Source organism: Spermophilus citellus (genome assembly GCF_964194105.1).
Source record: "Spermophilus citellus genome assembly, chromosome: 15".
NCBI classification, from domain to species: Eukaryota; Metazoa; Chordata; class Mammalia; order Rodentia; family Sciuridae; genus Spermophilus; species Spermophilus citellus.
Window position 1 is genome coordinate 43,358,156 of NC_138195.1, and position 14,424 is coordinate 43,372,579.

The 14,424-nt window shown below is 35.6% G+C and overlaps 1 protein-coding gene across 3 annotated transcripts in view; it reads left to right on the plus strand.

Moving 5' to 3' along the window:
* VPS26A (VPS26 retromer complex component A) overlaps positions 1 to 14,424 on the plus strand; it is a 46,438-nt gene that overhangs the window by 24,171 nt on the left and 7,843 nt on the right. For 2 of the 3 annotated variants that reach the window (XM_081268139.1, XM_081268141.1), the window contains exons 3-6: positions 6,581 to 6,656; positions 7,868 to 8,024; positions 9,178 to 9,342; positions 11,679 to 11,785. In XM_081268139.1, the coding sequence (XP_081124265.1) occupies positions 6,581 to 6,656; positions 7,868 to 8,024; positions 9,178 to 9,342; positions 11,679 to 11,785 (505 nt within the window). The remainder of the gene's footprint in view (positions 1 to 6,580; positions 6,657 to 7,867; positions 8,025 to 9,177; positions 9,343 to 11,678; positions 11,786 to 14,424) is intronic. The other variant, XM_081268140.1, reaches the window with a different exon arrangement.

The window sequence follows — 14,424 nt, forward strand, 5'->3', positions numbered from 1 at the left end:
TGGCAATTGGACTGTACCCAATTTTTTTTATGCTTTAAGAAATACAGTTGAGGGGCTGGGGTTGTGGCTCAGTGGTAGAGTGCTTCCCTAGCATGTGTGAGGCACTGGGTCCGATTCTCAACACCACATATAAACAAATAAATTAATAAAGGTCCATCAATAACTAATAAAAATTAAAAAAAGAAATACAGTTGAACAGGCAAATAATGGTAGAGTTCTTACTTAGGCTTCTTTATTTTGAAGTGCTAAAGCCAGAATTGAACTGAAAGTTACAGGTTTATTTCTTTGAGATATACATGGTACCTCAATATTAACTTGCTTTCTGAGACACAATTATACTTTTAATTATTTTTGAAATGTGTTAAGCCACATAAGATTAAGATATGATTATTTTGGATAAAATGTTACTTTGACCAGGAAAACTTTTATCCAAATGATTTTACAGGTTCAAATGGATTAAAGAAATTTCCTGTAAATCTACAATATTTCCCTCTAAATTACACAAAAGAGTTATCCCCATTCTAAGTTTCTGTGTAGGGATTTTTTAAGACTAGCCATTGCACAGTTCTCTATATTAATTCATGTTCTGAAGGGATTCACTTTTCCTTGACTTCATATGACAGCTGATCAAGAACAGGTATTATTTTCCCCTCCCCTTTTTACATTTTAAATTTGAAACTGAATAAAGAAAAAAAAATATTTTGAGTAAGTTATTTACTTATTTAGGAATCGAACCCAGGGACACTTAACCACTGAACCACATCCCCAGTCCTTTATATTTTTTCTTTTGAGACATGGTCTTTTTTTTTTTTAATATTTGTTTTTTAGTTCTCGGCGGACACAACATCTTTGTTGGTATGTGGTGCTGAGGATCGAACCCGGGCCGCAAGCATGCCAGGCGAGCGCGCTACCGCTTGAGCCACATCCCCAGCCCAAGACATGGTCTTGCTCAGTTGCTTAGGGCCTCACTAAGTTGCTGTGACTGGCATTGAACTTGATATTCTCCTGTCTCAGCCTTCCCAGTTGCTGGAATTACAGGTGTGTGCCACCACATCTAGTCATATAAGTTATTTAAAAAACAAAAAAGAGGGGGCTGGGGATGTGGCTCAAGCGGTAGCGCGCTCGCCTGGCATGCATGCGGCCCGGGTTCGATCCTCGGCACCACATGCCAACAAAGATGTTGTGTCCGCCGAGAACTAAAAAAATAAAAACAACAAAGAAATACATTTGGCTAAGGTTTCCTTTTTATTTTTTTAAAATTCTTTAGTCATAGATGGACACAATACCTTTTATTTATTTAGTTTTATGTGGTGCTGAGGATCAAACCCAGTGCCTCGGCTTGTGCTAGGCAAGCACTTTACCACTGAGCCACAGCCTCAGCTGGCAAGGTTTCCCCTTTATAATACAGCTTGTGTTCATCTGAGTAATTTTGAGATAACTGTTTAATTGATTATTGATGTACATTTATTATTTTTTAATTATAAAAATTTTGGTGAGTAGTTTATCTGGGTTTTATTTGGGAGGGGGATGATATTCATAAGTTAGGATTCCTTAATTGGGATATTCTTTGAAAAGGCAAAAAAAGCCACAAAATATTAATATTCAAGTTCTTGACTTGTCTACAGTTTAATTCCTTTTGTGTTCTGTTCTTTGCTGTGAATTTTTGAAGTGAAAAAAGCAAAAATTCACTTTGAACCAAGAAGACGACTCCTCTCTCTCTGTTTATGCAGTTTCTAGATGGCAGCTTTAAGAGAGAACTGTTGTGCTGAGTGTGGTGACACACACTTGTAATCCCAGCTACTCAGGAGGCTAAGGCAGGAGAATGGCAAGTTTGAAGCCTGTCTGAGAAATTTAGTAAGACCCTTGTCTCAAAATAAAAAGGGTTGGGGGTATAGCTCAGTGGAAGAGCCCTTGCCTAACATTCACAAGCCCCTTGGTTCAGTCCCTGGGTACTGAGAAGAAAGAAAAACAAGGAATTATTTTCCTTCTCCATTGTTTTTGAATGTGAAAAGAATCCTTGTCAAACTGTTTGGGTAGTGCTGAGAAGTTATTCATTCTATGGCTTTTAAAAAAAAGGTACACAGTACCTTTATTTATTTATTTATTTTTATGTGGTGCTGAGGATCGAACTCAGTGCCTCACACATGCCAGGAAGGTATTTTACCACTGAGCCCCAGCCCCAGCCTCTATAAATAATGCCTTGAAGTAGTACAAGTGTCAGGCCACCTTCACTGAACTGTATCTGTTGCCTGTTGCAAAAATGATCAAAGGTATATGTTTAGTCTTGAGATTATAGGCATTTATAGTTTAATTTTTAAAGCAAAGAAGAGTTTCATAGTATCTTTTCATCAACATAGATATAGACCGTGTTCTTCTGGCAGTAGGTGGAAATTAATCTTGGATAACCATAGTATCTAGCAACAATAATGTTCAGATACTTTGATGCTTCACTGTGAATAACCAAGTAAATGGAGTGTAAAACATCAATTTTATGTTTGTCTTGAGCACAATGTAGAATTTCACTCCTTATATATATTCTGAAGGTATCATTATTTGAAGCATTTACAGAAGACCTCAAATAATGATATCTGAGCTTTCAGACTGGTTTATTGGAGCAGTGAATATGTTTTACATATAGATTAGGTTTCTCTGTATGGTCTTGTAAACATATATACACATTCTCAAGTATATCCACAGAAAGAAATTACTTAATAATATCAAAAGGAAAATAGTAATTTTAAATTGGAGAAACCTGGTGGATTGCTTTAACCAAGTGATCAGAGTTGAATCACCAATATTGGGACAAACTGTATCTTGTACTTCCTAATTTTGATACTCTGAGAACACAGGTATTCTTGCCAAAAATGCATGAGTTTAATCTACTTGATTCTATAAATCAACTGATTTGTATTCTTAAAAAAAAACCCTCAAGGTCAAGCTGGGTGTGGTGGCCTATAATCCCAGTAACTCCAGAGACTGAGGCAGGAAGATGGCAGGTTTGAGACCAGTCTGGGCAACTTAGTGAGACCCTATCCCAAAATAAAATTTTAAAGATTTTTTTTTTTTTAAGAGAGAGTGAGAGAGGAGGGGGGGAGAGAGAGAGAATTTTTAATATTTATTTTTTAGTTCTCGGCGGACACAACATTCCTTGTTGGTATGTGGTGCTGAGGATCGAACCCGGGCCGCACGCATGCCAGTCGCGCTACCGCTTGAGCCACATCCCCAGCCCCCAAAATAAAATTTTATAAAGGGCTGGGGATGTAGCCCAGTGATAGGGCACTCCTGGGTGCTGTTTAAAAAAAAAAAAAAAAGTCAAGAAGGGGAATGATTGAGGAATGTTGTAGGTTAAAGGCGACTGATACACATCACAACTATATGTGTGAACCTGGAGTGAATCCTGAACAGGAAATGGTATAAAGTACATTATTGGGACAGTTTGGTAATTTAACATTGTGTTTATGTAAAAATGTTCTTTTCCTTAGGAAATACACATGCAGTATAATGGAACATGCTGTCTCCAACTAATTTTTGGTTATGAAAAAAAAGTGATGGATGCATGCATGTACATGTATATGTTGAGAGAAGATAATGAAGCAGATGAGGAAAAATAAACATAGGGTGAATCTGGGTAAAGATTATGTGGGATTTCCTAGTGCTGTTCTTGCAACTTTTTTGCAAGTTTGAAATTGTAATAAAAATCCATGTAAATATAACTGAGTGGTGTTAAAATTCTTTGATCCAGTTCATCATTGTGGTTTCAATTATTTTTCTATGTTCCTTTGCAGAATAGCCTTTAAATGAAAATGCTTTGGCTGGGGATATGGCTCAGTAGTAGAGCCCCTTGCCTAGCATGCGTGAGGCCCTGGGGTTCAGTCTCTGGTACTGCAAAACAACAAAAACAAAAATGGAAATGCTTAATTATGCCTTTCAATTCTGGGCTTCTTCACGTTGCAGAATAGCATGCATTAGGCTTAAAGCAGCTGTATATTAAAATCAGTGGGAGATCAAGGAAAAATAAGAGAGTTCAGGCAGGTGGTGAGAAAACTGAATAGATATACATTTCTACTTTAATAGTGTGATTTCATAATATTCTTTGGGAAAACTGTAAATTTTTAAAATATCAGACATGGCCATGTTCAAGCAAAGACATTATCAAAAACTGCCAAATGGACTTTTTTTTTTTTGCGTGTGTGATGCTGGGGATTGAACCCAGGGCCTTATGCATGTGAGGCAAGCACTCTACCAACTGAACTATATCCCCAGCTCCCCAAATGAACATATTTTTTAAAATATATTTTTAGATGTTGATGGACCTTTATTTTTATTCATTTATTTATATGCGGTGCTGAGGATTGAACCCAGTGCCTCCTCACACATGCTAGGCAAGTGCTCTACCACTGAGCCACAGCCCCAGGCCAAAATAGACATTTTTTAAAGTACAGGATGAATTATTTCTTAGCTTGAGACCTGAAGTGTTTCAGATTTTGGAATTTTTTGGGTTTTAGAATATTGATATAGATTTTTATCATTTGAACATATGCTCAAAAGTTTTAAGATTTTGGAGTAGTCTGAATTTTGGATTTTATCTAACCTGTTTTTATCTATCAATCGATCTATATCTATCTGTGCTGGGAACTGAATCCAGGGGCACTCTGCCACTGAGCTACATCCCCGGCCCTTTTTACTTATTGAGAAAGGGTCTCTCTAAGTTGCCCAGGCTGGTCTTGAAGTTGAAATCCTCCTGCCTCAGCTTCTGAGTTGTTGGGATTCCAGATGCGCACCACTGATTGAAGAAAAGCATTGTTTAAAGAGAAGCTTTTTAGAGTCATATTGCCAGTATTTGTTATAGTAAAGAAACCTGGGGCTGAGGATGTAGCTCAGTGGGAAGTCATGTGGGAGGTCTTGCTCCCACAGGTCTTGCTCAGTGGGAAGTCTTGCTTAGCATGTGCAAGACCTGAGTTCAGTCCCCAGAATCACACCCTGTATATATATTCTCTGTGTGCTTTATTGGTACAAAGTAGTGAATAGTCTAATTACTGCCTGGCTTATGAAACAGCTAGGAGTTGCACTTGTTTTTAGTATTTGTGATTTGAACCTAATATTTTTAGTGTGTGTGTGAAGCTTGTCTAAGTACTTTTTGTTCTTTTTCTTTTTTTTTTTTTTACTTTGACAGTATTGTTAGCCCATTGTAAAAACAAAATTTGAAAACTATAAAAAAAGAAAAAAATGACCCATAATCAGTCTTTCTAAAAGTAACTGCTGTTAAGAATATTTTCTTGGGCTGGGGATGTGGCTCAAGCGGCGCTCGCCTGGCATGTGTGTGGCCCAGGTTCGATCCTCAGCACCACATACAAACAAAGATGTTGTGTCTGCCGAAAACTGAAAAATAAATATTAGAAATTTAAAAAAAGAATGTTTTCTTTTTGTAGTTTCAAAAAACATAATGGGCATTATACTTGTATACAATTTGACCATGCTTCCTTCATGTAACATATCATGCACATTGTCCCTCATTATTAAAAATTCTTTGACACTGTTATTTTTAAACTTTTAATAATAATCCATTATATGATGAACTACAATTTACTTCTTTGTTCTGAGATAATAATTTTGAAGGCAAATAACATTGGTTATGAGATATGCATATGGATGAATATTTTAGTCCATATACTCTGTTTTTCTTGATTTTTATTCTTTTGAGAAGCATTGTTTGAAGAAAAGCTTTTAAGAGTCATATTGCCAGTATTTGTTATAGTAAAGAAACTTGGGGGCTGAGGATGTAGTTCAGTGGGAGGTCATGTGCTTATTAGCATGCGAAAGACCCTGGGTTCAATCCCCAGCATCCCCGCCCCCCCCCCCAAAAAAAAAAAGGAACCTGGAGGAAATTTTTTTTTATAAAAATATTCTTTTGTTAGTTAATTCTTAAACATTTGGCAATTTATTTCTGATATATGTATTATGCAGATGTTTTTCAAATTAATAATTAATTTAATGTTTCTACTTGGCAGATATGAATTTAAGAACTTTGAGACTATCTATTTACCTCAAAATTATGTAAGATAAATTACAATTTAGATCTTAAGACATTCTAATTTTAGGATGAGTTGCAGACTGAAGGCAGTAAGCATTACCTTTAATGTCAGGAAGCATAGTAGTATATTCTTGATTTAAAACACTTAAAGTGATCTTTCACATTAATTCTTGGAATTAGTGATTATTTTCACATTAAAATATTATTTTATTAGTCTTAGAATTACTTATTTGACCAGAAAATACACATGAATAGTTGAAGGTCTTCCCTTTCTTTGAGTCTTTTTGCATTTCTTCAGCAATAACGAGGGATTCCTTCCTAATAAAGCAGACACTTTTAAGTGTATGTGTAAGTAATAGGTTCATTAGTGATTGTGTATGAATAAATCACATCTCCTCTGGTGCTTAAGGTCATCCTGATTTAGGTATGTGGTGGCGTCTCATATTTCATAAATGAGTACCTGAAATATATATTGCATTTATCTGGAAGGAGTCTAATAGACCCACTTAAAGTACTGTTAACATCTCTTATAATTTCATGTTTTGGCAGGTAAACCTAGCCTTTAAGCAACCTGGAAAGAGGCTAGAGCACCAAGGAATTAGAATTGAATTTGTAGGTCAAATTGGTGAGTTTTAAAATAGTATTACTTTTTCTTTTGATAACTTGAGTTTGAAGAGGGTTGGATTTGGCACTTAAATAAATAAAGTTAAACTTGGTGGAAGGAAGGAATTGATTTTGCATAATAAAAGAGAGGACTTAATATATTAAATCAGAATGTTTCTTTTAATTGTATTAAATTGCCTTTGACTCATTCTGCCTGTATTATTGGATTTCACTACTAAAAATGAAAGATATTATATAAACTACTAGCCTTGAAAAATCAATTGGCTCACTCACCAAAATTTCCATCTGTCTACATTTTCACCAACCTTACAACTACCAGCTTCACCTTCATTTTTCATTCTCTAATTATCCATGCCATTTGTCTTCCTGACCTAGTGTGTGCCTGTAGCCAGACTCACCTGGTAACAGAAAATTCCATGTGAAAAGGAAAGGGATGATTTATTCTTAGATCAAATTGTGTACATTTCCATATATGTATTTTAGAGACATTCTTGATTTAGCTGGGAGTTAAATTGTATATAAATCTTTTATACTATATATTCAGAAAAAAGAGGGTTAGGAGTATGTATGGCTCAGAGGTAGAGTGCTTGCCTAAGCATGTGCAAGACCCTAGGATCAGATCCCCCCCATACCATAGATAGAAAAGAAAGTAGGTCTTTTCAATACTGTCTACAAAGCTAGGTTTTTAAATCTAGTTTTCTAAGTTTTACTGTACATTTTTAAAGCATCAAAAATGGAATGGGTAGATATTTGTTTACATATATATTCTGAATGAGATTGTACTTAAGGGGCAAATTGTAATAATTAACTGATAGTTGGTTTTATTCTTTTGTGTATTACAGTTTTATCAAGGTAATATATTTGTCCAAAACAAAACAACAAAACAGAATTTTTGCCTTAAAGGGAAGAAGTTCAAATAATTGCTGGTAATGTGTCAAACAGCTTTATATTGGGGGAAATCCCTAACTACATCAAAAGGAATGAACTCATTTCTGATAGGAATTTTCATTGTGCTATGCTTCTTGAATTTAGTGATGCCTAGGTGGAGCATAATAATGGGGATGATAAAATTCAGATCATAGTTCTAGTTTATTAGAGACAAATCCAACTAATTCTTTTGGTAAAAATTATTTGCTTTGGAGGTAGAAGTTTGGGTTTTATTGAAATGGACATTAAAATATAATTAGTCTTTTACTGTTTTAAATTTCTTAGAACTCTTCAATGACAAGAGTAATACTCATGAATTTGTAAACCTAGTGAAAGAACTAGCCTTACCTGGAGAACTGACTCAGAGCAGAAGTTATGATTTTGAATTTATGCAAGTTGAAAAGCCATATGAATCTTACATCGGTGCCAATGTCCGCTTAAGGTATGAATGTATTACAAACTATAAGCAGAGTCAAAACCAGAAAGTAATGGCTCTAATGTCTTATTTAACTCCTAGTTGTAATTCTGTACTGAAGATTTAAGGTTGGAAAATGTTCTGCACATTATTTTGTTTGGCTGGGACTGATCTGAAGAGCTTTTTTCTTTGGTACCAGGGATTGAACTCAGGGGCACTCCACCACTGAGCCACATCCCCAGCCCTAATTTGTATTTTATTTAGAGACAGGGTCTCTCTGAGTTGCTTAGCGCCTCACTTTTACTGATGCTGGCTGTGAACTCATGAGCCTCCTGTCTCGGCCTCCCAAGTTGCTGGGATTATAGGCATTCACCATCAATGCCCAGTGACTAGAAGAGCTTTTTAACATAGATTCAGAGAAAACATATGAAAAGTTTCAGTTATATATTTCCTTTGTGTAATTATCTTTTAAGTACTTCATTTGTGAAGAAGTACATAAAATTTCCATCTGTCCACATTTTGAACTGAATTACTCTCCAAATATATTTATTTTCTAATGAATCTTATTCAATATATGGTTAAGAAGTGATCTGGAACTCCAAAGAGGCTGACTTATCTTAAAGTACAAAAGAAGCAAATGGCAGAACTGAAGTAGGAACCCAGTTTTCTAAATTCTCAATCCAGTATCCTTTCCCTAGGTCTTCTTGCAGGAAGCCATGAATGCTTCAGGGACCAGGGCAATTAAAGCTACTAATCTGAATGCGTCAGGTCTAAGAACTTGCTTTCCTAGCTTACTTGGCATTGTCCATCTGGTACTGGATTTGACAGCCCAAATGCCAAACAGCAGTACTTTAACTAGATATAGATTTCCTTACATAGGTTTGACAATTTCCCTGCAAACTTATCTGAAAAGTATTTATTCTTAAAATTGAATTTTCCTCCCCCATATGTGGAACAGTTTTTTTATTTTTGTTTTTTATTAAGAGGGCTAGGAGTATAGCTTAGTGATAGAATGCATACCTAGCATTTGTGTGGCCCTGCACCAAGAAAAAAAAAATTAGAACACTTACTAAGTTGACCCCAAAGGAATTCCAGCCAAGAAAAAACTGAGGTAATGTTTGCATATTTAGAATATTTAAATTTATCATAGGTGATTTATCTCATTTCCGCTATTTTATAGGTATTTTCTTAAGGTGACAATAGTGAGAAGACTGACAGACTTGGTGAAAGAGTATGATCTTATTGTTCACCAGCTTGCCACCTATCCTGATGTTAACAACTCTATTAAGATGGAAGTGGGCATTGAAGATTGTCTGCATATAGAATTTGAATACAATAAGTCAAAGTAAGTACCTTTCACAGATGAATGTTCAGGGAAAATTTAAAAATCTTTTCAGGCCTTTGTAAATTGATCACCATAAGGATAGAATTAACATTAATCTGATGTTAACAGACTGACAGTCTCTGAGCTACAAGAAATTTGAGGAGTTTGGTCTTGCTTCCACCCCAGGGAAAGTGTCTTTTATATTCTATTCCTGATAAGATTCTGCTTGATCACTTTATGTAGAGGATCTTAACATCTCAGAAGTAGCCAGTTTCATTTGTCTGTAAAATTTACTAGCTTGATATCACTTCATCCTGGCTATCTATTTAAACTGAAACAAAAATCCTTTTTTTCTGACTACATAAACAGTACATTTTCATTATTGAAAATTTGGAGGATGTAAAAAGTGAAAGGAAGTAAAAACGTCACATATGTTCACCTTTACTATTTAACCACTAATAATATTCTCTTGTGTGTCTGTTTTGGGGGTGTGGTGTATATATATATATATTTTCAAAATGGGTTCATACTTATTATTTAATACCTTTTAAAATTTTATTATGGAAGATTTCAAACAATGCTAAAGTACATGAATATTGAATAATACAATGAATCTTCATGTACCCATTGCCCAGCTCCAACAGTTACTAGCTGCTTTGTTTTGTCTGTATTTAGCTCCCACACTTCTTTTTTTTTTTTTAGATTTTTTTTTCTTATTGGTTGTTCACAACATTACAAAGCTCTTAACATATCATATTTCATACATTAGATTCAAGTGGGTTATGAACTCCCAATTTTTACCCCAAATGCAGATTGCAGAATCACGTCGGTTACACATCCACAATTTTACATAAAGCCCTATTAGTAACTGTTGTATTCTGATACCTTTCCTATCCTCCACTATCCCCCCTCCCCTTCCCTCACATCTTCTCTCTCTACCCCATCTACTGTAATTCATTTCTCTCCTTGTTTATTTTCCCATTCCCCTCACAACCTCTTATATGTAATTTTGTATAGCAATGAGGGTCTCCCTTCATTTCCATGCAATTTCCCTTTTCTCTGCCTTTCCCCTCCCTTTCCCTCCCATCTCATGTCTCTGTTTAATGTTAATCTTTTCTTCCTGCTCTTCCTCCCTGCTCTGTTCATAGTTGCTCTCATTATATCAAAGAAGACATTTGGTATTTGTTTTTTAGGGATAGCTCCCACACTTCTCATAGACTATATTGAAACAAATTCTAGACACATGATTTAGTCTAAAAAAGTATACATTATTTTAGTGTAACTACAATACTATTCAAAAATATTAACTCCTTAATATTTCTATAAATATAGTCAGCATTCACATAACCCAAATTGACTCAGTTTTGTCTCTTTTTTTCACATGATTTGTTCAAATCTGTATCCAAACAAGATCCACAAATTTCATTGGATTTTTTTGACTCTTAAATCTCATAATTTTATATTTTTCCCATTTTTTTATTAAAGTTTTAATTTGTTGAAGAAATAGATGGCTTGTTTTATCTCTCTTCTACATATTATTCTCTTGCATAATCTTTTATTGTCACTGCCAACTTTATAGCATTTAAAATTTGATAATGTGTCTATAGAATCTTAAATTGTTGATAAATTATCAGATACTTGGAAACCTAAACACTTGTCACTGGAGTTTCCTTTCAGACTCATGTGGTTGTATTCCCAGATTTGTTAGCACCTTATTTCAAAGAATTTAGCAAGGGTCTTTGGTTATTAAATAATATACAACAAAATCAGATCTGTGGAGGTAGCCCCAATTAATCTCTCTTTGAGGTCAGATTTATTAGTTGTATTATTGTAGCATTTATAATGATGCTGTTATATAGAACTTTTAATGTTGAAAATATCTTCAACTGGAGGCCAGTCTGGGCAACTTAAGGAAGACCATCTCTCAAAATAAAAAGAACAATAAAAAGGGCTGGGGGTATAGGTCAGTGATAAAGTGTCCTGGTTCCATTTCCATTACAGTTGATCAGTCAATCAGTAAAATGAAAATATATTCATTCATTTGAAACAAATATTTCAAGCATAAAGAATCTAATTTTCTATTTGGTTAACTGCTTAGATTCTCTAGGCAGTAAGTCCTAAGTAGGACCAACAATTCATCAGGCTAATTGTTCCCTCCAAGATATTGAAGGTCAAGTAAAAGTTTGATAGCATACTTTATCATAGTGAAATGAAAAGGGACCTGAACATTATGAATAGTCAAAATGGTATTCTTAACGTTGTTATCTTAAAGATACCTATTAAAGCCTTCCATGGCTTATTTCACTCTTTTTCTTGTTTTCAAAATATACTTAGTGATATGTATTCTCTCCCAATAGATATCATTTAAAGGATGTGATTGTTGGAAAAATTTACTTCTTATTGGTAAGAATAAAAATACAACACATGGAGTTACAACTGATTAAAAAAGAGATCACAGGAATTGGTAAGTTGAAGAAAGTATTTGAATTAAAATTTCCTTCTTTTAGTTGAAATTTTAGAAATCTTGAAATTTTATTTCAACATAAAATCAATTTGATATCCACATTGGAAACTGACTTTGCTTCTTAATATTGCTACCCATAGGAAATCCACTTAATGCTTTTTTAAAAACTGGTTTTTGAGCTGGGTGCAGTGACATCCATCTGTAGTAGGACCACCTGTTCTGAAGACTGAGGCAGGAGACTGTCTTGAGCTCAGGAGTTCAAGGCCAGCCAGGACTACACAGCAAGACCACATCTCTTTTTTTTTTTTTTTTTTTTAGAGAGAGAGAGAGAGAGAGAGAGAGAATTTTCAATATTTATCTTTTAGTTCTCGGCGGACACAACATCTTTGTTGGTATGTGGTGCTGAGGATCGAACCCGGGCCGCACGCATGCCAGGCGAGCGCGCTACCGCTTGAGCCACATCCCCAGCCCACATCTCTTAAAAATATAAAGAAATACATAAAAATTTGAATAGGTGGCAATTTCACTTTGCTCAACAAGTATGAAAGACTATATGGTAGCCAGGCATGGTGGCACATGCCTATAATCCTAGTGACTAGGGAGGTTGTTACAAGAGGATCACAAGTTCAAGACCAGTATGGGTAATTTAGCGAGAACCTGTCTCAAAGAATAAAAAAGGGCCGGGGGTGTGACTCAGTGGTAAAGTGCTCCTGGGTTCAGTCCCCAGTACCGAAAAAAATAATAAATAAATAGGGCTGGAAATGTACCTCAGTGGTTGCCTAGCATATATGAGGTCCTGGATTCAATCCCTGGTACAAAAAATAAATAAAAATTAAAAAAACAGTAAAAAGTATCATATTTCAATACTTAAGTAATTAATAGGTAATACATTTATAAGTTTTTAAATCCTCCTAGAAGCTGGGCGCAGCAGCATGTGCTGTAGTGCCAGCTACTTTGGAGGCTGAGGAAAGAGAATTACTTGAGCCCAGGAGTTCAGGGTCAACCTGGGAAACAGTGAAACCATGTCTTTTTTGATAAAAGGTGAAAGATTTATACAACCTAAAGAGAAACCAGAGTGTGAGACCCTATCTCTTAAAAAATATTTATAATTGGTTATCAAAATAATAAATATCTGGGGCTATAGTTGTGGCTCAGTGTTAGAGTGCCTAATGTGCGAGGCACTGGGTTCGATTCTCAGCACTGCATATAAATAAATAAAGGTCCATCAACAACTTAAAAAATATATGTTTAAAAAAATGAGAAACATCTGTGATTTCTTAATCTCCATTTTTTCACATGCTAGCAAAAAGTAAGTGATTTTAAGATATTAAAACACAACTTGAGCCAGGAGTGTTGGTGCTCACCTATAATCCCAGTGCCTCAGAGTATTGCAAGTTCAACGCCAGCCTCAGCAACTTAAGGAGGCCCTAAGCAAGTTAGTGAGACCCTGACTCAAAATAAAAAACAAAATGGGCTGGGGATATGATACCAAAAGAAAAACAAACAAACAAAAAAACCCCAACAATAACACAAAAACGTTACTTGAGTTTCTCATTTGTTGTTTAAAAAGAAATTGTTTTGTTTTTTTTTTTTGGTAGTTATATATTTTTTTTTATTGGTTGTTCACAACATTACAAAGCTCTTGACATATCATATTTCATACATTAGATTGAAGTGGGTTATGAACCTCCAATTTTACCCCAAATGCAGATTGCAGAAACACGTCGGTTACACAAGGAAATTGTTTTTTAATATTTATTTTTTAGTCGTAGTTGTACACAATACCTTTATTTATTTATTTTTATGTGGTGCTGAGGATTGAACCCAGGGCCTCGCACATGCTAGGCAAGCGCTCTACTACTGAGCTACAACCCCAACCCCTAAACTTTTTTCTTGATAAAAAGAATTATGTTCTAGTATAGAAAATTTTTAGTTTTTGATACTGAGGGATTGAACCCAGGGGAACTTTACCACTGAGTAACATCCCCAGTTCTTTTTTATTTTGAGGCAAGGCCTTGCTAAATTGCTGAGACTGACCTCAAACTTGCAATCCTTCTGCCTCAGCCTATTGAGTCACTGGGATTACAACTGTGAGCCACCACTCCCAGCAATTGCAGAAAATTTTAAATGAGGCGTTGTTCCCTCATCCAGCTCTCCACCCTCTTAACCACTTCCACGGCTTCGGACTTGGGCAGCTTTATCACCAGAGTCCCTGAACTCCAGCTTTCTTTTTAACCTACTGCATTGCATCACCAGTGTGTCCCCCCATGTCACACGCTGCCATGGACACTAGCTCCGAGATCACTACAGAAGACTTAGAGGAGAAGAAGTTGTGGAGGAGGCAGCTATTGAAAGGATCCCCCTGCTAATGGGAATGCTAATGAGGAAAAGGGGGAGCAGGAAGCTGACAATGAGGTAGATGAAAGAGAGGAAGAGGAGGAGACCATGGCAGCTGCCAAAAAATGGGCAGCTGAAGATGGAAGATGTCGAGAATAATGATATATTGATGCCAAGAAGCAGAAGACTGATGAGGATGACTAGACAGCAAAGAATGAAAAGTTAAACTGATTAAGGAATAAAGAAAGTCCACTGTGAATTATTCACCCTCCACTTCCCATCTCAGAATCTAAACATGGTTA